The sequence below is a fragment of the Rousettus aegyptiacus genome, unplaced genomic scaffold (genome assembly GCF_014176215.1).
Source record: "Rousettus aegyptiacus isolate mRouAeg1 unplaced genomic scaffold, mRouAeg1.p scaffold_m13_p_2, whole genome shotgun sequence".
NCBI lineage: Eukaryota > Metazoa > Chordata > Mammalia > Chiroptera > Pteropodidae > Rousettus > Rousettus aegyptiacus.
The window spans coordinates 23,617,489-23,643,380 of NW_023416295.1; the positions used below are offsets into that span (position 1 = coordinate 23,617,489).

Below are 25,892 nucleotides of genomic sequence, written 5' to 3' on the forward strand. Positions count from 1 at the left end.
TTTCTTGGGCATAGAGTCAGAGCCTGGCAATGTGTGACAAATACAATACTCCTTAGAAGGCCACACAGACATGGAAACTAATCACTGTAATCGAGGTAATAAAAGTTTTATTGAGGGTCTGCAGAAAGTATCTTGGTAACATGTGGGATGGAATTACCAACCCTGTCTCAGGAGGAAGCCTGTGGAAGGTGTCTTGGTGGGTTTAGTTGCAGATAACCGAGTCCCTTCTAGCTAGTTCAAACAGAAAGGAATTGAATGTGGGGAGTTAGGTGTTTGCAAGATTGTTGGAAGGGCTGGAGGAGCAGGCTCTAGGCAGGGCTTCCAGATATAAATTTCAGATCAACAACATTACATAACTGGCCCACTGCAGTTGCTATCCTTCGAAGATCAGAAAGTCAGGGCCTCAAAAAGCCAATGCCCCACTGTTGGAAGCAGAATCACGTTGCTTCAGCTGTGATCCATGCTCACACAATGAATGATCCTCACACAGCCTCGTGATCCCCAGGAAGCTAGACTGGGTGCTTCTGCAGTACAACCAAGTGCTTCTGCTACTGTGCATTGTTGGCAGAAGCATGCTTGGGCCTCAGTCCTGTCTTCTAGAGCATTTGGTCTAATTGGTAGAAGCTGGGCCTCGTGTGGAACTCAAGCTATGAGCAATCTGGAAAATGTGGTCTTCCGCTTTAGCACCTCTGGCCTGCAGTAAGTCCTGCTACAGGAGGGTGGGATGGATGTGAGGGAGCCAATCTCCAATTTCTGACTTGAAGTCTTCACGGAGAAAGATCTCGACCTGGGACCTGAAGGATGAGCAAGGATCCGTAGGATAAAGAGCATTTTGAGCAGGGGCAGCTGTGCTTACTGTGTGTTGCCACGGTATGGGGCTGTGAAGTGCATGCCTCGTTCAAATAAATAGAAGTAATTTGCAATTAACAATTGCACAAGATATAAAAAAGCTAGGAGTAATAAGACAAGAGGGGGAAGAGGCGCAGTGGACTGATTTTGAAGGGCTTTGGACTTTAGACTTTAAGATGTCAGTAGGAACACCTGAAAAGGTTTTAAGGTGCGTGTGCGTGTGTGTGCGCGTGTGCGTGTGCATGTGCGTGTGTGTGTGTGTGTGTGTGTCTGGGTGTGTGTGTTTGTGAGATCAAGAGCAAGAAAGTGAGCAAGAGAGAGATTGGAAGTTTACAAGGATAGGGATTAATTTTCCTTCACTACTGGGCAACGACATATGTTATAGACAGTGAGGTGCTAGTAAATGTTTAACAACTGGACTCTCCAGAGGGAAATAAAAGTCCCGATTTTCAGGGTATGCCGATTTCTGTGCTGTAAATTCTTCCTACATCGCCTATTTCAAACTACCAACATGATAGCACTGAACATGGAGTTGGGAAGAGATATGGATGACTGGCTCTTGGGAGCAGGTTCAAGCTGGCTCCAGAACTCCTATACTTGTGTGATGTGAGTAAATTCTCAAAATAATCCCGTAAGACATGAATTATCATTCCCTTTCATAAATGGTGAAACTGAGGCCTAGAGACATAAATATTTTACCTAAGGTTATGCAACTATTTAGTGGTTGAACCTCATTTTAGATCGAGGTCTGCTCTTCCTCAACACCAGTGTTTGTTCGGCAAGACTATGCTGCCTCCCCAATGGTAAAATGCTCCAATCTCCATTTCAGAACAATTCCTCTGGCAGTGCAGAGCAGAAGTTGACATTGTAGCATGAAAGAATTCTAGACAATATATAAGTGAATGGGTGTGTATGTTCCAATAAAATCTTATTTACCAAAGCAGATGGTGGGTCTGTATAGTGTAGAGATGGGCTGGAAGGAAGCACGGTCAGATCACATAGGTTACTGAGGAGGCTGAGAAATGACGATGTTGGGCCAAGGTACAGTAGGATGTCAGGAACTGTGGGTATACTGAACAGAGTTGCAGGATGGAATTGCTGGCCTTCCATCACATTAGATGGGGATGGGTTGGGGAGAAGGCACAGAGTTATAAATGGGAAGGATAATACCCAGGTTTCCGATTTGTAATTGTGAACATGGTGGTGCCATTGGCCACGACAGAGTCATAAGTAGATTTCTATAGAAGCTTACATTTTCTGTTTGGGAATACTGAGTTCAAAGGGCCTGTGAAAAGTCTGTGTGGGAGTGTCCAGTGGGAAAGTGGAAAGCTCAGGAGACAGATCTGAGTTGGCGATGGTGAGCAAATCCATCCAGAAATGTCAGCCGAAACCTTGGCTGCGGATGAACTTGCAAGGGAGACTGTGGGGAGTTCTGAGAATAAGCCAGGAAAGGAATGTAGGAAACACAAGGATGGTCTCAAAGAAAACCAACTCAGAATCATGTTACTGTAGACAAGGTAAGAGAGTTTCTAGTATGAGAGAGGGGTCAACAGTGTTGGATTCTGTTGTGGATGTTGTGATGTACTATCCAGATCCTACTTCAGGAATAAAAATGTATTTTAAACAGCTGCTGTGAATACCTCATTTAGAATTGCCTCCCCCCAAAAAACTGCCTGAGCTTGGATCTTCCTTCCATGGGTAGCTCATATCCACTGACCAACACAGCGGCATAAAGGCCAGGCTCCCTTGTCCTAACTTTGGACAACTCTGCGGGGCCAGCGTAGCTCCAGATTTCCCTGTGGAGTTGGCTGAGGCCTTAGTTGGTAGCACATTGCAGCTCAGCTTCTCGCTCTGCCCCTTCCTGTTTCCCTCCCCTGCCTTTTGTAGGATTGCGCCCAAGTGCATTCCCAAATAAACATCCCGCTTGTTCATCATGGTCTCAGCATCTGTTTCTCGGGGAGCCCAGCATGTGGCAGATACTCATTCCTTGTGTCCTCTGTCCTCTGATGTTGCTGTTCAAGGGCAAGCAGGACTGAACCAATCTATTTGTTCACCAAACCCTGGAAGAAACTGGGCGTGGGTGGAAACCAACACTCTGACATCTCGCTGACTGAATAAAGCTTTATTTTAATGCAAAATAAAACAAGAAAAATTTGTATATTCATATATAACAACATTCAAAATGTTTTCCGTGGTACAAATGGAATCACCCTAAAAGATCTGTAAAGAATTCATTCTCCACCCCCATATGCCAAAATATGATTCACATAATTTATCTTCAGAACTTATGAACAGACTTGGTACATATAAGCACAGGAAAACACTAGAAAAAGTGGCTGTATAAACAGCAGGTTTTGTTTTTATGTTCCAGTAGTAAACAGCGCTGCAGACAGCAGAGATGCACTCTCTGAAAAAGCTGAGTCAGGAGACAGTACGGGGTTAGTTGACTCTCCACTTGGTTTGGTACTTAAGCCCATCTTTAAAAGTCAGGCTGTGTGGGATTCTATTACTATTTAAGGATAAGAGGGAGAAGGAGTTTCACTGAGAAGTTGTAGCTGCATAGGAGGTTCTAGGCTTATTTCAGATATCTAAATTTGATTCCTTTTTATCAGAAAGGTGACTTTGTAGGGATATCTATGGAGACTCTTTGTGGTCTCATTATGACATCATTTCCACCTAAGTCAGCGTGAACTGGGAGTGCAAAGAAATCCTTCTGTGGACTGTTTCTGAATCCAACTCCCTCCTGCCTAATTGCGCCAAATCCGGGCTTTCTGTTGCTCGTGGACTGAGAAAGCAGCAGGGCGTCCACCCACCGGGTTAGTACTGGTTTGAAGGCCATTCATTGTGGATTTCAGTTTAATGCCAATGGAAATTTTACAGACACACATTTCTCTCCACACCAAACTCTTCAGATCTATCCCCCTGAAATGTTCCTCCAAAATAATAATAATTAATAATAATGATAAATGCAGCAGTTACACATTAGGCAAATAAACACTCATAGACTTGATCTCTATGAGTACCACCTCTGAGCATGGAAACTCCAAAAGCCATCAGGTGGATTTCCTTCAGAAGATAGGTTTAATTCTGATGTTCACGAATCTTTGGAAGGAACGATGAATCATGTTTTAATTTTAATTAGTTATGGCAAAAACGAGCCACAGTGGTATCAAATCTCTCCTATCAGGCAACGTGTGTAGTTTCCTCTACAGGTTGACAGGGGGATCTCACTGTGCTCCTGAATATAAAATCTTTGCTCTGCATTGACCTAGACTTAAGAATCTATTAATAATAAGTTTCATGGTAATTTTCTTCCCCAATATTGGTTTGTTACTCAATCATGATTTAAGTAAATGCTTGTCTTGGAGCTTGCCTTTCATCCATTGATTTGATAGTGTGAGGAAGCAATTATTATATCAGGAGTGATACTGCCTCAACCCAGTGACACAACAGGTTAATGAGATATTGTATTTCTCTCTCTTGCAGAGGACTAAATACTCCAACGTCAAAAGGTTTCCAGTGGTTTGCTCCCTTTCATCTCTCTATTCCCGCAAAAAGAGATGAAAGCGGAGCTCTTTAAAATATCTGGTGACTTGAGGCCGAAACATCACTTCAAGCCTTAAATGACCCAGCGGTCAGATTAGGAGCCAGGTGGGTATATGTTGATGGATTTGTCTCCCCAGGCCACCTATTCCTGGGACTATTAGCATTCTGAACTACAATGAGACACCTGATCGAGTTTTTCCAAGGCCATAATAAATCGGGAACTATTTCCTACTACTAGGCATCTACTGATTATAGCCTAGTCTTCTAAATGCTCTAAACAACCCGTTCTAAATATTGGGAAAGAGTTCTGTAACCTTTGGGTGGTGACAATTGGTGGGGGGGGGGGGGAGGTACACAGGCATTTATAAAGCTTACATTCAAGCTGTTCTTAATTGTTGCTTGGCTTGACAGGTCCTCTGTCATATATATGTTAGCTTATTTTGGGCAGGGTCAAATGGGGCATGTGTTATATGCTTCAAGCAAGAGAACTGCTATAATTTTTTCGTGGTCCACTTTAATATACCTTTACACCATTGCCTGCATGGTAGGATTAGCAACTGTTTTACTGACTGTGTATACAAAACAAAACTGTGCTTGGAGCAGTTTACTCTGACTCTGCCTGCAGGAGGTATTGCGCTCTCAAGGTGACAACAGTGATGAAAATATGGACATTCTTCCTAGAAGGGCTGCTTCTCCCATACACAGAGGCTATCTCACTTTATACTACCTCCCTTGGTCACCCCTTTCGTGGCCTTGACCTTAATCCAGAAGGAAAATTATGACTTGTCCAGTAGTCCACAGATATTGGTTAAACAAAATATATTGGAGAGCAGATTTTTAATACTTTGAAACAAGTTACATTTCCCTCACCTTGCCATTTTCTTTTTAAATATTTATTTAGATTGAGGGGAAGGCGGCATTAGCCACATTGGCAGGGATACTCCGCAGCTCACCTCCACTCCACCTCTAGGTGACCAGGGCCCGAGATCCTCAACTTCTTTGAGCACATTGCAAACAATGTAAAGGTGCCTGGCTTAAGAGGGACCAAGGGCAACAAACTATTTGAAAGTCTATTTTCAAGAGAGCCATAAGTAAATCGTAATTTAGAAAATGACACCTCTTAAAGTCCAGTAAATAACACTATTTAAGTCTAAAACCAGCAGTTGCATCATTCTTGGTAACAAAACTCTATTTTAAATTAAAAAAAAAAAAGACTAAACTGGGTTAGATGGGAACTCTATATATTCAATAATACTATAATTTATTAAATCCTATCAGTTAGAGGTATTCTAATCTCAGCCAAAATACCTCTAAACTGAACTCAAGACATTTTTATTTGGGGGAGGGAATGAAGGAGAAATGTGAAAGGCTTAAAGTATTTCAAGAGTCACTGAACAATACAAACTGCTGCTCCCAGGTTTTACCGTTTCTGTCTTTTGTTTGCATTCTCCGTCTGGGTCAGGTTATAAGTTTTAGATGGTCTGTTGAAATAAGTAGAAAATAGCTGCAAAGCTCAAAAGAAATGATGATGGGTTTTGGAGGGTGGGCTTTCAGCTTTTCAAAGCCATGACTTTCATTTTCCAATGGAAGACCCTGGCCTTGGTCTTGCCCTGACTTTTGTTAATGAAATATAGCAGATACAGAATGACTTATTTTTATGCCTCTTCTCCTTTCTCTTCTGTTTTTTTTTTTTTTCTTTATTATTCCCTTACTCATCGAAATTTCCAGAAGACATTTTTATCTTCCATTCTCCAGACTGGTAATCGCACACTTTCACACCCACACAAATATACACATATACTGTCAGTCACCTCCATCTACTACCTGCTGGCTATCAATCTCCAAAGGTCACAGTCAGCCTCTCCCCATCCCCGGGTGCAGATGGCACTGTTTGGCACTGAGTCTGGAATTGGCACCTCTAGGGCATTGCTTCCTGTATGACATAATCCGTGTTCTTTTTCTCAAGTACACTTTAGCCCTCAAGTGGGAACCTTAAAGAAAATGCCCCTGTTACAATAATGACAGGCAAGAGATTTGAGGATGACTCTGAAACCAGATATCTCCATTTTTGTGCCTGGGATGTAGGAGGAAGAAAAGTGAGGATCACAGGAGTTTCAGCCCTTTTACCTAGATCACCTTGGTCCTTGGAATATAATCCTTCTGGAGGCTCCAACTGACTTTTCACATTCTCCCAGGACACTAATACTGCATTTGCATCTTTCATATAAAAAAAAATGAGGAAAAATGAAACACTAATACCAAATGAACGGTGCCAGGAACCTGAGAAATTCTACAAATAAAGGAATGTAGTCTTCCTCTGAGTATAAAATAGTTCAAGGAGGTCACAAGTCATGTTTGTTGTTGTTGTTGTTTTTCCCTCATTAAAAAAATTACTCTCTTAAGATGCCCATATTTGCAGCCACTCTTCAGACTTAACAACTCTGATAAGGGGGCCAAAGGTCAGCTTCTGAATGGATGATGACCCAGGGCAGAGCCCGCGCGCGTGCTGCCAACTCTACCGGGCACGCGCACGCAGGTCGCCCGTCCAGGAAGGCACCACGTAGTACGTCTCCTTTGTTGTTTGCCTGCTCGAATGCCACCCTCATTGAATTGAACCATTCTAAAAGCATTTCAAATATCAGGCAGTATTATTTTTTACGGCTCTATCCTTTCTCTTGCTTCTGATATTTCCCCTCCAAACTCTTGTCCCTTCTTTTGCCCTCTGATTAGCAGTCAGATGTTACAACCTCAGTGAGAACAACTTAATCTGTACCATGGAGAATTCTTAACAGGAAGAAAGCCCGAAGGAAGGGCCAAGGTGGTGTTGGATGTCTTCCTTTCTGGGCTGTGCTGAGCTCAGTGATGTGCAGCTACACAGCTGCGGTCATGGGGTTCTTCTGCCGGGGATCCTGGGTTCGGTAGGGGTACTGGTCTGGGCTGCCCCCTCGGGGCCCTGCTCTGCCCATTTCCTGATAGGCTGGCACTCTGTGGTGCTGAGGAGGCGAAGGCGGAACATCTTGGCGAAAGGGTCCTTTGTGCTGGGGGGCTGGTGGGGGCGGGTAGTACTGGGGATACCGGAGGTCCGCGACCCTCAGATCCGGGGGGCGGGGATAGCTCCCTTTGGTGAGATGCATAGGGTGAGCCCCTGGGTAATACGGAAGCTCCCTCTCCTTGTAGAGTCCTCGATGTGCTGCTGTCAGGTAGTCTACTGGATCAGCTGGTCCGCCCCTGGAAAGAGAAAAACAAACATATATCGACAGCTACTAAGCTGGCTGCCTAGCCGAAGACCACATTCCTCAGCCTCCCATGCAGTCTGGTGTGGATACAGACTAGGCCTGGCCAATGGAATGTGAGCGGAAGTGATATGTGTCCTTGAGAAGAAGAGTGGGGACCTTCTTCCCTTCTCTCCTTCCTGTTGGCCACTGGAGTGGCCATTTTAGACCGCCAGGAGAAAGCCACATGATGAGGAAGGAGAACAGAAGGCAAGAGCCTGGGCCCTCGACACCATGGAGCCACTATACGGATCAGGACTGCTTACACTTAGATTGGCACATGAAAGAGAAATATACTTCTATCTTGTTTATACCCTCTTATGTTGGCCTTTATTATAGTAGCCAAACTAGTTTCAGAACCTGACTCTCAAGGTTGGGCTCATTCCCTTCTCTGCCTCATTGAAGCCTGTCCTACAGATGATGGCAGAAATGTACAGGAGCCAAAGTCTTGGTCCACCTCTGGTTGGCTTCTGTCACATCCCCGTGTGGATTAGTGTGTCCTCCCTTCTCTGTAGTTCCTAGAAAAAGTCCTAACCCAGAGCTGGGAATTACCCACAAACAATTTTGATATAAAGCAATTCTCCCACAAAGACAAGAAGCACCACCAGGCCAGTAGCAGAGTGGGAAAAGCCAAGCCAGCTGTGTGTTACACACTGTAATGAGTAGGCACACAGGAAGGTCCAGGGCAAGAATAAGCACTAACAGAAAGCGACCCTGTCTGAATCTTTGTGCTAAGACAACAAGCATCTTCTGATCCATTTGCCATAACAGAAGCAATACTTCTCTAAACAATGTACAGATGACTGCATCTTATCTAGCCTGGGGTTAAACAGATGAGTTCTGTTTGCAGCTCTTAAAATCCCATAAACCTTCTGTGCACATATTCACCACCACCATCGGCAGATCCTTCCCACATTTTACCACCCCCTCTTTTATTATTTTTTTTTTTTTAAAGAAAACAGCAACAATCGTAATTAATGAAAAGCTCTCCAACGTCAGAGCACAAACTGGTAGAACACTTGAAAGAACTGACAGGGCCGTAAGAACAGAATGTCTGTGGTTAATCAAGCACCGTCAATGAGGGTCCAAATCACCCTGTAATCTGCAGAGTTTGATGTTAAAACAGCTCTGTAAGTTCCCCAAATCAATGAAGGTTTGACAAGCTCCAAGCGCCAAGCATGTGGAAAGCAGCATGTGAGCGCATTCATAAGGATGAACAATAGCATTCTCTCTCTACATTTTATGTCTTAATTTGGCTATGTATAATAATGAAAAATAGATCCTTGAGCTTGGGGTAATTTAGTTAGTGAGAGTTTTCAGATAAAAAAATTAAATTGTTTACGTACAAGTTATTATAGCATCAGCTGCTATTATTCAGTGCAGTATGCTTTGCTCCATTTTAAATTACCCATGACAAATAGAGCACAAATGTATAATCCGTCACTTCAGCCCTGGGAAATTAACGATCGGGATTTCATCTTCTCTTTCCTTTAGAATTTTACTTCTGATTTAGGAAAGTTCCAGGATTCATTATATCTCCTATCGTAAAATATTTTAACCCCCTCTCCCACCCCCGCACTCATTTCTATTTCCTTTGGTTCATGTTAGAGATTTCCGAAACGCTTAAAAAAAAAAATCCTTAACCTGTGCTTTCTCTCAAAGTCTACTGAAGATATTTCTCTGCATGAAGTGAAACATGTGGTTTTTCTGCACTCATTTTAAGCCCTTGGGATAAATCACTGACATTTGCAACACACAAACATTATCTGCCTTAAAATGAACACACAGCCAATGCTCCCTCCGGACCCTCTTAGCCTGGATGTTTCCTGTTTAAAATGGAAAGAGAGAAAGGAGGAATTCCAGGCCTTGGACTTTCAGGGTCCTGTTCTCTCCCTGGAGCTTTCTCTCTGTTGAAACAGAACATTATAAAAGACAGGCATGACTTTTTTTTTTTTTTTTTTTGAGAGAAAACCCAGATCAAGTGGTGACAGAGCAGAAGCCACCCTGAGAGCCACCACGGCAGCAGGCTGTGGTCACTATCTCTTCTCCCACACCTCGTCCCTGCGACTTCTCCACCTCTCACGCTAGAGGCAGGAAGGTTTCCTCTGGGTAGATGGGGCAGAACGCAAGATAGTTTTGTAGGTCCCACATTGCTTCCTCAGAGGGGAGATTTTATATCTGTGAGTTTGCTTACATGGGGCAGAGAAGAAGTAAGGTAGCTGTTCTTTGTCAAGGAGTGAAATCATGGGAATTGTCTTTCTCTGTATAACTTATCAAAACAGTTATCGTTTTTAATTTTTCAGAGGGAAGAAAAACAATGAGCTGGCCTATAAAAACACTGTTTAAGGTTCAAAGAGTGTTAGAAGAATTTTTCTTTCTTTGATTGGGTGAGGGAGTTGCTGTTGTGTATAATGACTTTTTACTCAAAATTGAGCATTTCCTATAGATTTTTGGCAGAACAACTCTAAGTGCTGTGAATACTGTGTGTGTGTGTATGTGTGCACGTGTCTGTGAGCACACACATGCTTAAAATAACAATTTTTAAACAGAAAAAAAGTCCTCTTCAATAACTACAGGGCTTGATAAGAAAAAAGAAGAGGGAGCTAAAATTTTAGCTTTGTTAATCTTGAGTTTCCTTTTTCATAGTTTCTTATTTGGGTGACACTTTGTATTTGTAGGAAAGCACAAAAACCAGTTCATTCTGGCGCCTAAGAAACGCTTATCACAGTGCCCGATGCTGCATGTTTTGAGTCAAGCCTAAGAAATCCAGGAGCAACGTCCTCTGGAGATTCTGATGCAAATAAGGATCCAAACAGCAAATGTATCAAAACTTCATAACTCCTCATTTTTCATGTGACCTCATGATTTTTATTTGTATGTGTTATCATTTTCTTAAAAAAAACTTTCCATTGAAAATCTCACCCAGCAACCATATTTACTTAAGGAAAAAGAAACACACCTATATTTGCTTTCTTTATAATATAACTCTTTGAGGAAGCTGTCATGAAAATATGTATATTTTAAAATTTTCTTTTTTTTCCACATTTTTCACTGTTTATTCTTTTTCAATTTTTGGTTCATTCATTTAGGTTCACATCTAGGGGCCAAAAGGATTCAGATTTTGCTTCGAGAACTCATCGGAACTGTCATAGACTACAGGTTCCAATCACGTAGATGCAATGAATGTTAACCTTCAAGCCCGAACATGGCAAAGCTATACGGTATTGCCATGTGAAGAAACAGTAAGGATCCCTTTCATTACACAGGTTTTCCTCTTTTTGCTATCTTGGCATGTCACTGTTTTTCATTAAACAAAGAAGGGGCCGAAAATCAGATGCTAAGTGGGTCAGATAGCCAGCCAGCCCCTGCATACAAACAGTTTTTGTTTTTTGGGGAGGATGGAAGGCATGCTCATACATTTGCTAAGACAATCCTATATGGGGAAATGTTCGGTACTGAATGGATCAAGTCACTGGAAAAACCTTTTAGCTAGGAATGAGGTGGTTATATTTACTGGAAAAGATGAAGGAGCATGAGCAATTTTGAATCTTTGCATCTCCCCTTGCATTTCTCTCCCCTCCACCCCTTCAATTGCAAAGAAAATCTCTTTCTTTTGCACTGTCTACAGTTGGTCATTCTTACCTCATCTGTCTTTCACCCTGCCTCATGGCTAGATATCTACTGCATTGGAACACAAGAATCTTGAAAGAAGGAACTGAGCCTCATATATCTAGCGATCATATATTTGACTCAGAGCTTAGCACAGGGCTTTGCACATCATAGGTGCTCCTGAAATGTATGTTGAGTTTGTTCAAGGAGTTGAAAGGAAAGAGAAAACCTACAAATGTACACAATAACTATAGTGGGTCATATGGGTGTAGGGGCTGGAAATAGGTAGGTGGGAAGAGGAATAAAAGGAGAAAGTGGATTCTCACTGAGAGCCAGAGACTGGCAATGTTTGAGGTAAGACTGGTTTCTAGTTTTTAAAGAAAGAAGGAAAGAGGAGGGGAGGTGGTGGGCTAGAAAAAGGAGTTGGATTGAGTCCAACACAGAATGACTACACTTTATCAGGGCACAGAATATTATCTTTGTCTTGTTTGCCAAGAACAAAAGTATACTATCTTAACTCTGTTGTCTTGCATATTACTTGAAGCACAGTAGGTTCTTAATAAATCTTGGACTAGAATTTAATTGCCTTGACTTACCAGTGAGGTCAACATGACTAACTGGTGCACGGTAAGTGTATTTATCCAAGAATCATTTCAGGATTCTTTCTATTATGACCCAGCAAAGAAATTTCCTTTGTTTTTGTCATAACAACAATCTAGGAACATCTTAATATACATGTTTAAAAATAAAGTACACAAGGTCTCAAATAAAAAGTCTCAGGGAGACAATGTCCAAGGTGAAAACTAGGTGCAGTTTCAAGTACCTGAACTTGAGGATTGATAAACACCAACCAGAGGTAGAGGTAATGTCCAGTTCCCCTCTTCTCCCAACCTTTTCTCCTCCCAAATACACATCACAGATGACTTTGATATAAACCACTAATGCCAAAGAGAGGCAGAGGCTAGAATCATGCGAACTTCTCTGCTTTCTTCTGTAACTCTATGCCTTTACCTTTCATTCAAAAGAGAACGAGGGGATTCAGGTGAGGGAGACATTACTAAGGGAGAAAACTCAAATCTGCTATATAATTTATGAAAAGAAGATGTCAATCTTCTGTTCTTTAAAAATCAGTGACAAATCCTTGCACTAAATAGTGGATCACGATTCCCCTTTGTGTATCACAGCTGAGTTTAACAATCAGCACTTCATTCATCCAATGAGCTTCCTTTAGGAGGAAGGACAGGTGAAGCTAAAAAATAACGAGAAAAACAGCTAGCGGTGAGCCACATCAGTGACTACAGGAGAGTTTGTTTTGAGACGGGATGAGTTCAGCAGGTGTAAAAATAAGGAAGACCATACAAAGTGTGAAAGCCATAAAGAATTTATGAGCACAGGCGAGTATGTCCACATTAGATATAAGCATTGGGTTTCTTACTTAAGAAAAAGCTTCCAAAAGGCAGAGTCTTGTTCCTCTTAATTTCTGTAAAACACTGTGTGTGTTATTAGCTGCCAAAACAAAGACAATTTTTTAACTTTCAAAGTAGCCTTTGTGGGTTTTCTTTTGTGGTAATAATTGATTGTGACCAAATTTGGGGTTCAATGGGTGGAAATGGCATGATGTAAAACTGTTGGTGCTAAGAGAGGTACTTGTACCTTTTGGCATAAAGTCAACACCTGGTAAAGCCATACTCCTCTCAAGCATACCTCACACAGATTATTTAGTGGTGAGCTGCTGTTGGAGCTTTCTTTTCTGGTTCTTCTACAAATATGGCAAAGCTAAAAAAGATGAGCACAATCTAATACACTCATAGGCACTTGAGTCCCTCATGCTATGCAGACAGAGATGCTTTTAGTCTGTTATTAGAATTCCTTCAGTGCTAGGTTTTTAGCTACCAGGCCTTCATCCTTGCTCCAGGCCTGAATGTGGTTGGCCAGGGTCAGCAGAGCCCTCTGCACTGTATACCACATAGCTGTGACCGCTGCAGATTTCACAGATTCATAAAATATAATGATCATTTGATGGCCTTTGTTATAGAAACGATTTCTGAAAGAAATTCCACTTTCACCACTCACATTTCCCACGGCGTTATGAGGAAAGAACTCTCGCTTTTTGTTAAGAACTGGAGTGAGAAGAGATTCATCAGTAGATGCTTTGGCCTTGTAAACACCAAGGAAATGTTTGTAAAGAAAATGGGAGAGGAATGATAATGACTGAGTGCTCAGAAGACATCTCTGAAGCAGTTTAAGACAGTTGCAGAATTTTGATCACCCACATTTAATTTCTTCACTGTTTAACCACAAGCCAAGAATTCAGTTATTAACAAACTTTATATGCAATGAGGTTGGGATTCTATCTAATCCTTTAGCAGATGTTATCCGCAAAATAGCCCTTAAGCATGTCCGATCCATTCAGATGGTGAAAAGTATTTCTTAAAAATGGTCCTGCTAAAATAATTTTATTTATGAGGGGGAGCAAGATTTTTAAAGTGGATGCTGAGGACAATTAAAAAGGGTAACATGAGAGCATATGTAGAGAAGGAATCTTGTGGAAAGCTAACACTGCTGTGAGTGGCCACAAAAAAGTCATGAACTCCATTGAGCGATACCTGCATGCAATTACCCCATGGTCTTTTTAACCACAAAAGAGGTTTTATTTAAAGAGAATGGCAACCAAAGGAACAAATCATTATAACTTGTTAAGCCGCTAAAATCATCTCTCTCTCTTTCTATTGTAATAATCGTCCTGGAATTTCAATATCGAAACACTGAGGATTTTATCCAATTGTCATTCATGAGACAACAGTTCAATTTCAAGGTCAGACTTGGAGGACCAACAGCATCAGAGTGTGGGGTCCTGAATCCTAAAGATGGTTTCGCTTGCCCCTTAGGAGAAGCACTATACAGTTTCTGGCCAAAGTCACTGCCTGGAGAGAGGACATTCTAGGAGAAAAACTCAGTGTTTATGAGGACTGTTCTTCCCTGATCAATGTAGATTATAATTACTTTTGGAGTAATACATACAATTTTTGGATAAGATATTCACATATCTTATCCAAAGAGATTCAGATATTCATACTGCTGCCATATCTTTACCTGACCCCATTCCTCTGCCATTAATTTCTAAAGCCTTGGGCATAGGAGGATTTTGATATAAACTACTTACAGTCTTAGATCATCAGAATCCCTCTTCATTAAGGGTAGAGGACTGCAGTGAATGAATCTTAAATACATATACCTTCGTACCTGTGTGTTGGGGGGAAGGGCTTCCATACCATGAGTTCATTAAGATCCCACTGAATCCTGCCACTGAAATTTTCTTATTCTGGAATTCAGAAACAGAAATACAAGCACTGGGAAGAGTGCTACTACTCTAAAGCTGGATTTAGAATTGCAAAGATTCGAAGGTTGCCAAGCATAGCAACTCTTTCCTGAATGTCTACAGCAAGCCAGGTTCTATCCTAAGCATTTTCTCCATATCAACATATTATTTCCCATAACAGCATTACAAGATAGGTACTAAGAACAGAGACATTAAGTAACTTGACCAATGTCACATAGGAAGTAGCAGAGCCCAGATTCAAGCGCAGACAGACTGTCTTGGAGGCCACATACATGACTATGAAGCTGGACCGTGTAGCCTCTGAGCTCTCAGTGTGCCTACTGTCAGCCAGTGAGGAGGATCAGAGACATTCTTCTGACTCTGGCTAATGAAGAGTGGGTTAGTGAGAGGCAGTTCAGTCAGGAGAAATTTCTGGAACTGGTCATGGGGGATCATGATCCCAGGGGTGGTGTGAGGAAGGATTGAGTGTGATTTTTATTTAGTAGCATTTGGAGCAGGAGAGTGACGTAAATTACCTGTGGGGAAGGCTTGACTTGGAGGTTCCTTAGGTACTTACTACTTTTCAGGTACAAAATCAAACAATTACCTCTCCCCAGATCTGCTACAGCCCCAGAGGTCCTTTGGGAGAATGATATAATCTACACAGTCGGCCATACCAGAAACTTAGAATCCTTCTACCATCCTCACTTCAGCCAGGCACTGGATTCTAGAAAATGGTCTTTTGAATATTCTTGGCTGTCCATCCTCATTGCTGCATACTTACTTTACTCAAATCCCCTTTTTTTCTGGACTAGCAACAGTGTATTAGGGCTAGGAGACAGGCAGCCAAAGTTGTGGGCCAGTTTCACAGGAGAGCAATTCAGCAGCAGCACAGAGCCTAGCACACATGAATTGGAAGGACAGTTGAATTTTTTAACTGTCAAGCCAGTTGCCACCAACTGTGAGGCAATTTCGAACACACTGCATTTTCTCTCAAATGAAAACATGGCACAATTTGTAAAGACAGAAGAGTCCGGTTTTCTTTTGGAAACTGTGTGAGCATTTACATTTTTTGGATGTGATACTCTCAAATTTAACTCCTGTAAACCGGTGTTTGCTTGTGCCTGAATATGAGATCTGCAATAAGACATTTTTTTTTTTTAACATCAGATAATCTTTTCTCCCTAATTTATAAGACTAAGTGAGATTTATTTAACATATTTCATAAACCTCTGGGTTTGCTTTCTGCCTTAAGAAATGAGCATGTTAGTATTAGCACTTAATTTATAAGGTAGTTGAAAGACAAGTGGACTAAGGACCAATGTAAAAATCAGGAGTGCTGGGTTTGCTTTTGGGTAGGAAGTTTTTGACATCAGCACCTCCAAACACTGACTTGACTTCATCTCCATTCGGTTTCCTGTGAAAAGGGTTTTCCTCATCCTTCTCTTAATGGTGATATGAGCTTCTTGGCCCCACCTTCAAGTGGAGGGGTCTCACTGAAGGAAGTACAGCCTGGCCCTGGAGCTCCATTTGGGGTTAATTTGGATTTTGATAACTGATTCAACCACAAATGCTTGGGAATATTTTGGAAATTTCTATTCTAACAATTTTCCTGATGCCCAGCACCAAGGCAATGGGTCCATTCTCTAATTTCCACCAGACAATAAATAAAAGCATTTTTGGCCTCTCTGTATTACTTCTGATGTGGAATTGAAGCACCTCATGATCATTTTCACCCAAGTATGGAGGGTAATTCCGAGCCTCATCTCCTGTCTGTGCTAAGCGGGTTCCAAAGTCCCAGACTGGCCCTGGTGGGTACACGCGAGGCTCAGCTGTTGGCCCCACTCAGCCCTTCCATCCAGAATCCAGCTCATTATTTGGCAGAGCCTTTTGGAGATAGCATCAGTATGACAGATTTTATATAATGTTACATTCTATTCAGCTTTCATTTTTGCAGATGCAATGGATTTATAGCACAAAGGTTACTGAACTGTATTGTCAAAATGATTTTCAACAAATAATAAAAGTTATTAAGAGAGTCGTGGGTGCTGATGACTAGCACTGAGCTCCTCCTCTGCCTTGGTCTCTTTATCCTTTGGCTGATCATTACATGGCTGGTAAAGGCTGGCTATTAACATCATTACAAACCTCTTACTTTCAAATCTTTCATTGAAATTAGAGCATTCTTTGTCCTTTCTCTTTCTGCCATAATGTAGCCTGACTGTAGTCCAGTTTCTTCAGGTTCTATCCTTGCCTTTGATGCTGGTATAATTGAGTAGCTAGCAAATCAAGGCATATAATAGCTCAAACTGATTGGGGCTATGAAATTGCTCTCATCGTTACTTCTTTTTTGCCTCCCATGTTCTTGTACAGTTACCGTCCTGAGACCTTCCACAACCCCCTCCATGTCACCACTCCTACCCCCTTTAGCAAACTAATATGTGGGTCCAGAGCCATTGATAAGTGCTTTTAAAAAAGAGCAAGACATGCTTTTATTGTGAATTCCTTCAGATATTATTGCATACTACATTTGTTCTCTAACTCCCTGATTTATTGATTTAGTCCTTGAAAAATTCTAAGAAAACTGAAAATTCAGTCTCGTTTCTATTTTCTTTGAGTGCTGCCTTGCTCTCTGTCATATTTGGTGCTGGCATGAGTACCAACATGAGATGAATTCCCCTTGTTTTATCACATGCATACTATTATCAGTACAGTGGCGATCTTGATTCTTAAAATCAGTCACGAAGCCAAAGCTTTAATAATTTAAATAAAAGCTTATCATAGAAAAGCAAATATTTACAAGTAGGAGGCATCTAATTTAAAGAAATTAATTAAAAGTAAATGCTGAAGTGATTTAAAATTAAAGAGCTATTACCAAATAAAACGTTATTTACCATTTGGCTCATGCCAGCTTGTTTCTGAACTTCAGGAAAGATGTTCTTCTAGGCTTCCCCTTTGCTTTTGTGGACCTCAAACTTCCTATCCTGCCAGGCTGTCCTGGAACGAGATCTTGTTTGCCCGTTAGGGGTTTTCAGTTCCAAGGGGTATCAGGGTGTACCTTGGCATAGTGGGGATAGTGTGGGACTCAGGGGCACTAGATTTGGCTTGAATTGAGCAGTGTGCTTTGTAGAAACATGATCCGGGTGACTTAAAATTTTCCGAGCCTCAATGACCTCATATGTAAAATGGGGACATTAAGCTTGCCTTTCCTCCCCTGGCAGGGTTGTAATGGGAACTAGATGAGAAAGAGCAAACAAACAAAAGACTACCACTCATACCAAGGTCCTCAACACTTGTTGAATTTGAAGTCACAATCATCTAAAAAAAAAAAAAAAACTGGATCCTCTATATTAGGGTCCCCAACCTCCAGGCTGAGGGCTGGTACTGGTCTGCGGCCTGTTAGGAACCGGGCTGCACAGCAGGAGGTGAGTGGTGGTGAGCCAGTGAAGCCTCATCTGTATTTGCAGCTGCTTCCCAGCACCAGCATCACCGCCTCAGCTCCACCTCACATCATCAGGCATTAGATTCTCATAATTAGATTCTCATAGGAACACTGGTACCTGGTGCCCAAAAGACTGGGGACTGCTGCAGTCTATATGGAATTTAAGGCGATCGTTTAACTAGAATGAGCAAGTAAACAAATTCACAAACAAATCCGAAATTTATGACTGAGTGCTGTGGACACTATGTGTTCCATTCCACATGTGTCAATGTAGGAAATTGTCAGAGAGGTTGCAACTTGTAGGCCCATAGGATGGAGATAGATACACACACACACACACACACACACACACTCACTCTGTGTGTGTGTGTGTGTGTGTGTGTGTGTGTGTAGGCTTACTTGATATTTAAATTTTTTTTCAGCTAGTTTCTGACATTTAAACATTGAGGGCTTTCACATAAAAATTCAGCTTTCTTGTTTTTCTTTAAACTCAGGCATTACCTCCCTTTAAGGCTGCAATCAGCTGGAGCCACCCTCCCCTGCCCCGCTGAAGGGACATAACCCTCCATAGGCTCTACTCTTACCTGCTTCCCTCCATGATAGTTCCCACTTGCCCCTATAGCTACTTAGGTTTGCAGCCCCTGCCCCATGTGAGTAAGTCTTACCTCCAGTTTTCTGCATTATTGCATTCAATTTGCACTCTCCACTTATAGGTGTATGTTATCTAAATTACTCACTTTAAAAAGGGAAGGGCCCTTGGAAGTAGACTAAAATTTCTATCATCATACCTGGTCCACCTTAAATCTTTAAAAATAAAGTCTCCATCAATAGCTCTGTGCTAGAGAGAGCTGCGTATGGAGAATGGACCACAGACAGAAACTGCAAAGACTGGCTAATGTCTCTGGGGGTTTCAGACAAGTCATTTAGTTTCTCAGGCCTTATCTTCAACTCCGTAAAGTGAATAGGTGGCCCCAATGAGTCATGGCGAGGGAGGGTTATGATTTCATGACCCATCCAGGAAACCACACAGGCTCCAGTCCAAATTGACCTCAGGTCACATTGCTGCATTTTAGCCTGACCTCTGCAAGGGTGACCCTGGCTGGACTTCTTTCTTATCTGTGCCTTGGTTTCTCCATCTGTAAAGTAATATGTGCTTTTCTTTTCATAAGAGAGAATGCAATGATATGGGTGAAAGTGTATTGGAGGAAAATTGGGGTAAAAAGAATCTAAGATATTGTATTACTTCTGTGGCTCAAAAATTGCAAATATAAAGGGAACCTTCCTTGCCTAATGGGATTTCTGGATCAGACTTTGAGCTCCCCATTGACAGGCATTATGCAGATATCTTCCTGGCCAAAAAGGTGATACTGTGCAGGTTTCACTCCAGCCCTCGGCAGTGTAATACCAGACCTCAGTTCAAGGGTAGATGTGTCCCACTTCAGAAAAACTGGATTCTAATTTACCTCCTTGCCACCATGCATTTTATGAGGAATGTATGTAGTTAACTGATATCAGGTGGTTAAGCAATTTGATGAGGTGTGAACTAGCCCTTTAATTGTTTTATTTACAACATACTTACCCTTCCCTAACATCCCATTGGGGAATTCTCTACTTAGTTGATTAAGTGAGGTACAGTGAACTGCAATTTGGTAAAACCAAAAGCTCAAAAATTCTCCTTAGAGTTTCAGCAATCTTTTAGTCGTTCAGAACACACTCAGATAAGGTTAAAAAAAAAAAGGTATCGACAACTTGAACAACAATCGAAAGGATTAAATTGTTAATTATTTTCATCATCACTACTTAAATGAATAATAACACGAAAAATCAAGATGGGAAAAATAACCAAATTTAAGATACACTTGTTCTTCTCTGGGTGCTGTTTCTGGTCAAAAGAAATGTCTTCAGGGAACGTTTTATTAGCCAGGGGCAGGCAATCAGAATTGCTTTTAGAAGCCAAATGCTTACTTAAAAAACAATCTCCTTATCTTTCCTCTGTATTGGATGGATGAAGCTCCTAATGTTAACTTAGCCCAAAGGGCCATCTTATTCCTCAAATAGCAAGCACCTACAAAAATGCATGAACTCCAGCATCTGTCCGAAGGATCTTACCGCCTAGCTGGAGAGACAGAGAAGAAAGATGAAAAATAAGACAGGCAACATGGCGCAATGCTGACTAAGGGCCATGGGATTCCTGCTACAGGGAAGGGACCTGTAAGGGGTGCTTTATGGAAATCTTGAAGGAAGAGCTGGATATGGGCAAGCAGAGAGAAGGGGACAGTGAGAGATGATGACTATAAATGAGGCAGCTGGAAAACTGCAGGACATGGGGTAGAAAGCTCAGAGGCCAAGAAAGTGTTATTTTTACGTGTCAAAACTTACTTGTCCCAGATATCATTTCTTCCTGATCTCTGATTTCTGAATTAGATGCCCTTATGAACTTATTGAGCAATGTCAATAATGTTCGAAAATTTATATGGTAAAATTAAAGATCATGAAAAATTTTGAATATAATGTAGATTTTATGCTTGTGTAGAAGTTCTACCTCTGTGTAATTGCTAATCATTGTATTTAATTACCTATTTTCTTCAATGTCCCCCAACAAACTATGGGCTTATTAATGGGAAGAACTATTACTGAATTCACTGTTGTTTTCCCAGTGCCTGGCCCATGGTAGGCAATCAATATAATACCTATTAAATGAATGCTATCTACAGATTCCTGTTGGAAAAACGAGTTCTCTTTTCTTTAAACTGAGTGGACTTACACTTGCCTACTGAGAACAAAATGCTCATTGGACTTCCAGCCACAGTACCATTCTCCCCTGGCAAGTGGCATTCTTCTGGTTATCTTGTGACCAAGCTCCCATCTTGGACATCGGCTGCTCTATGGTAAACAAGAGCCCTGGGTCTGTATGCTGTAAAAACTCCTGGGTTCAAGGTCTGGATCTGCTTCTTACTTTGAGTAAGAATTTTCCATGTTCATTTCCTTCACTCAAAAGTGGGGATTATAATGCAAAAGCTCATAGAGTCACTGGGAGAAGATCAAATTAGAGACGTATGTATGGAAAAGCCCTGTGTAAACAACAAAGCCCTACTCAATTACAAGGTAGTATAAGTATTACCCCTTCACATTCTCCTGAGGTTCTGTCCTACCCATTAAAATCCTTCAAGGAATGAGTTCCTAGCCCTGAATCTTAATGTCTAAGGTTGGGTGTCTTCAATTGCTGCTGGAACTTCCTGATGCCAATAGAACTTCTTGTCTTCGGTCTTTTATAAGATTCCCTCCAAGGCTGTCCTCCCCTCTGCCTGCTGGGATCTTGGATTTTTGTCAAAACTGGATGGAATTCTTTGTCTCTGATGGCCTCGACCACCAGAACCTCCTCTTTTATCTCCTGCTGGAGACTTTCCTGATTCCTTTTTCTACCTCTAGGTTTGTCTGTGTTCAGATCTCAGCCAGCTTTGCACTGAACAATTCTGACCATCGACACAGACCCTGCTAGGAATATCAAGAGATGAATAGCAGAGGAGTTAGGCACTAATAGTCCTTGGTTTCCACTTAATGGATCTGTGACTTTGGAAAGTTGCTATCCTCTGTAATATAATATTAGTTTTCTCATCTGTAAAATTGGACTAGTAATGGTTACCTGCCTCACTGAGTAGTTAGGGTTAAATTAGAATGTTATAAACCACTTAGCACAGTGCCTAAGCATGGCGAGTGACTGATAAAGGGCGGCCAAGTTATTGTTATTATTTTTTCCTCTGTTCTAAATTTTTATTGCTTATTCCTAATTTCTATAATGTCTTACAGGCTTTTCTCAGTCTTACAAATATTCAAATATGTCCAGAGGCCTTTATCTTCTTTAAAATTCTTTCTCCAGATGGAAATGAGGCAAGTTATCACCACTTTCCCCAAATTTACGGACTATGTTCATTAAAAAAATTGCACAAAATACACTAAAATGTACCTTCTCTCTAAATAGTTGTCCTTTTTTGTGTGTAGTCCTGGTTATATTCTTTAAGACTAATTACTATTTATCAGTGTGTCCGCATTGAGACCACTTCTTTCAGAACTGATGGAAGACTTGCTAGAGGATTGTTTACGTTCTCAGAGAGACACAAACACAAATGCATGTGTAGCTATAAAGGAAGTTGTAGATGCGTGCAACCAAAAACAAAGGAAGTTGGGCAGCAGCCAAAAGACCATGAAGCATGATCTCAAAAGAGACATATTATCTCCAACTCTCGTGCCTTTTTCTTTTATATTGTACCAGCTGGATGAATGAAACATTGGATTATATTTACTTGAGGAAACATTCTTGAAGTCTCTGGGTCAGATGACAATCAGATCCGGAAGCAGAAATGCACCAGTTTGGTGCATTTGTCTGACAGATCATTTTTTAGGGGTTTAGCCCTCATTCTACTTTTTATAAGTGTGTGATAAGAGTTTCTATTTTTCTCTTTTTTCGTTTACTATGTCTTTCCTTCTTCTCCTGTCATTAGAGTTGGGATGGAAAAGTTGCTGTTTTTCCTGTCTAGCATCTGTCCCATCTTATTTGGTACCAGTATTCTGTTTTTTTTTTTTTTGGGAATCATTCCATGCCCATTCTCAGTCCAGATGGTTCAGATGGAATTACTCTATGGGTGACTCCAGAGGGTAGCAAGGGAGCCAGACTTGGCTATCAGAACATTCCACCCCACTGGGCATAGTGATTGTTCATGGTTAAGTATATAACCCAATCACAGCAGCCTAAGGCTTTTATTGGACATGTTAAAATGAGAATTCTTCTTTTGCTGAGAAGACAGGAGATAAATCTGGTGCAGTGGGCAGTCATCTCAACCCCGGGCAGAGTTTCCAACATCTCCAGGGCAGAGAAGGTGAAAAGCAAAATGTCTAGAATAGTTCTCTCTTTAAACTGTGATAAAGAGGGTGTGGGAGAGGAAAGGGAAGAGGCATGGGGTAAGGTCTCTGATGGATTTTTGGTCCTTGAGTAACTTCCTTTAAGTTTAGATGCCTGAACCTCTAAGTCTTGTAACTACATGCACAACTCTGTTAGTCTATTTCTGAGAAAATGAATAATTCCAAACTCTTGTCCTCTAGCAATTACCCAAATAGGTGACAACAATGAGAATGTTCAAATAATTAGCAATTAGTTGCATAAATATAAAACATGCCAGGAGATTCCTGTCTACTCAGACCCAAGTTAGTAGATAAAAAAAAGAAGATACCGACACGACTTCCCCATCTCTTCTAGCCTAGCCTGCTACTCTTCCTTCCAGTCACAGACACATGTAGCCTGTATCAGTTTCTCATCTCTGTCTGTGTCTCTGTTCACATACACCATTGGAGGTGGGACTGGGTCTGGAATTGCTTTGGGGAAGGAGATCTGGAGAGCCTGACTTTCATGAGACTATAATCTCATCCTATGGCATTCTGATTTTATAAAAGGAGTAATAAGGCTCATGGTGTTTATTTGAATGGCAAATAGACTATTCTACTGCCTACGAACATGGAAGCTTAGTTCTCAGGGGCAGCATGAGGCAGCTGGACTTGCCTGGGTTCTCTCCTGTGGTTTTGAAAGTGTGGTAAGTATGAGCCAGGGCACCCTAGGGGACTTGGAGAGTTGCAGTTTGCCAGAGACCAGGAAGGGCCATAGTAACTGAAGATTCCCTGGGGGGCTTAAGCTTTGCCATGACATGACCTGGAAGTAAAGCCCAGATAAATATGGGCCTCTCTTTTCTCCTCCTCCTCCTTCTTCTTAAAAACTTACTGGTGTATAATTTACATATAAGAAATGTGTCCATGTGAAGTGTTTGGTTCCATGAGGTTTTACAAATGTACACATCTGAGCCATCACCAGAATCAAGGATGTGGGTGACTCTTCCTCCCACTTTGCTCGACTGCTCCTTTTTCTTTACCAGCTCTTAAACTGAGTATTCCACATCTCTACAGAAGACACAAAAGAAATCCCACAGTTGAAAAATTCATTACTTGTCTGGAAAAAATCCAATCACTCATGTTTGATAGAAATTGCTGAATGCATTAAAAAATTAAGGTCTGGATGAATAACAAAAATGAGAAATTTGAGATTTTGAAAATAATTCTCTGGGATAGATTTACAAACTACTCAAAATTGAAAATTGGAAAAACATGCCAAGTCATCTCAATGATTATGCATTGAGAAAAGCTTTGTGCATTTTGGTTAGCAGAAATCTTTTTAAATTTTTTTTTATATAAATGACAGAAATACAACTTAAAAAGAATAGAACCAAAAAAAATTTTTGTTTTCAATGAAAGAATTCTCATGACTCAATTAGAAAGCTCACTAAATTGAATACAAACAGAATTTCCAGTTCAACTCAATGACTAAAAGTAGAAAACTATCTTTCCTGATATCTGCACAGTAAAACGTCTGGATTTTTCTTTCCCTCAACTGCTTATTCTTTCCTGTGTTTTTTACATTTCTTTCTTTTCCTGCCTTAAAATTTACTTGAATGCTTCCTATGTGCTAGGCACTACGCAGGCTGACGACAGTGGTGACAAGTCAAGGCCCTACACTTAAGGAGCCTATGGCCTTTGCTTTCTATCTCGTAAATCCACTTCCTTTCTCATCCCACTTCTAGTGAGTCTGTTGCTCTTTGCAAAGCATGGCTATAACTGGGAAACTGGGAAAACAGGGGGGAACAGAAAAAGGAAAAGTTTCCAAGTCAATATTTTGCATTGGATAAGGACTAGCAATTCTATTTATTTCCCCACCCTTTGTCATGCCTAGGGTTCACGGTAGAAAAAGATTCTAAAAATACAAATCAATGAAAAACAAAATACCAATTAACATAGCCCAGTATCTGAGTGCTTACCTGAAACACAGAACTCTCCCTCAGCAGCTCTATCTACAATCATGTGCCACATGATAACGTTTAGGTCAGTGATGAACCACATATACAATAGTGGTCCCACAAGGTTATAATGGAGCTGAAACATTCCTATCACCTAGTGACACAGTAGCCATCATAACGTCATAGCACAACACATTACTCACGTGTTTGTGGTGGTGCTGGTGTAAACAAACCTACTGTGCTGACAGGCATACGAAAGTATAGTGCATACTATTATCTATAGCACATAATTCTTCATAATATAAAAACTGCGTTATTGGTTTATGCATTTACTATACTATTCTTCTATTGTTATTTTAGAGTGTACTCTTTCTACTTATAAAGCCTCAGACACCTTGTTTTCACCACTCTCTTAATCACATGATTTTTTTCTTGTGCTTGTTTTAATCTCGTGTTGTTTTGTACAGTAACATGCTGAATAGGCTTGTAGCCCAGGAGCAACAGGCTGTATCACAGAGCCTAGGTGTGGAGTAGGCTGGACCATCCAGGTTTGTGTAAGTGCATGCTATGACATTCCCATAATGACAAAATTGCCTAAAGATGCATTTCTGAGAACGTGTCCCTGTCATTAAGAGGTGCATGACATTAGGAAAAGAGAGGCCCCAGAGAGAAGTTAAAGTCAATGCCGATACAATGAGGTGCCAGAAGCTTCCAATAATTAAAGCATTTCTTACACGTCAGAACCTTGCAAAAGAGGATAAACTATTTCTGATGGTATTATTCAGATCGCTGGAATAGTGGTTAACTAAACATAGCATGGTAGTCAACCACGAAATCTAAATCTGATATATTCTAGTGCTGATTGTGAATTCTTTTCAGTTAGGTAGCTTCTTCATGAAAACACTAAGTAAAACTAAATCCATACCACAAATATAATTGCAGTTTATAAAGAAATAAAAACATTTCATAAGCATAGACATTTACTTCTCGACAAGTGACTTCTATGATTTTTTGTGATGCAA

At 41.0% G+C, this 25,892-nt stretch overlaps 1 protein-coding gene across 2 annotated transcripts in view; it reads right to left on the reverse strand.

The window, feature by feature from the left end:
- Positions 1-5,639: 5,639 nt before the first annotated feature.
- PARD3B (par-3 family cell polarity regulator beta) overlaps positions 5,640-25,892 on the reverse strand; it is an 893,411-nt gene continuing 873,158 nt past the window's right edge. Inside the window, exon 23 of one of the 2 annotated variants that reach the window (XM_036237191.1) lies at positions 5,640-7,623. In XM_036237191.1, the coding sequence (XP_036093084.1) occupies positions 7,266-7,623 (358 nt within the window). In that variant the 3' untranslated portion in view covers positions 5,640-7,265. The remainder of the gene's footprint in view (positions 7,624-25,892) is intronic. The other variant, XM_036237192.1, reaches the window with a different exon arrangement.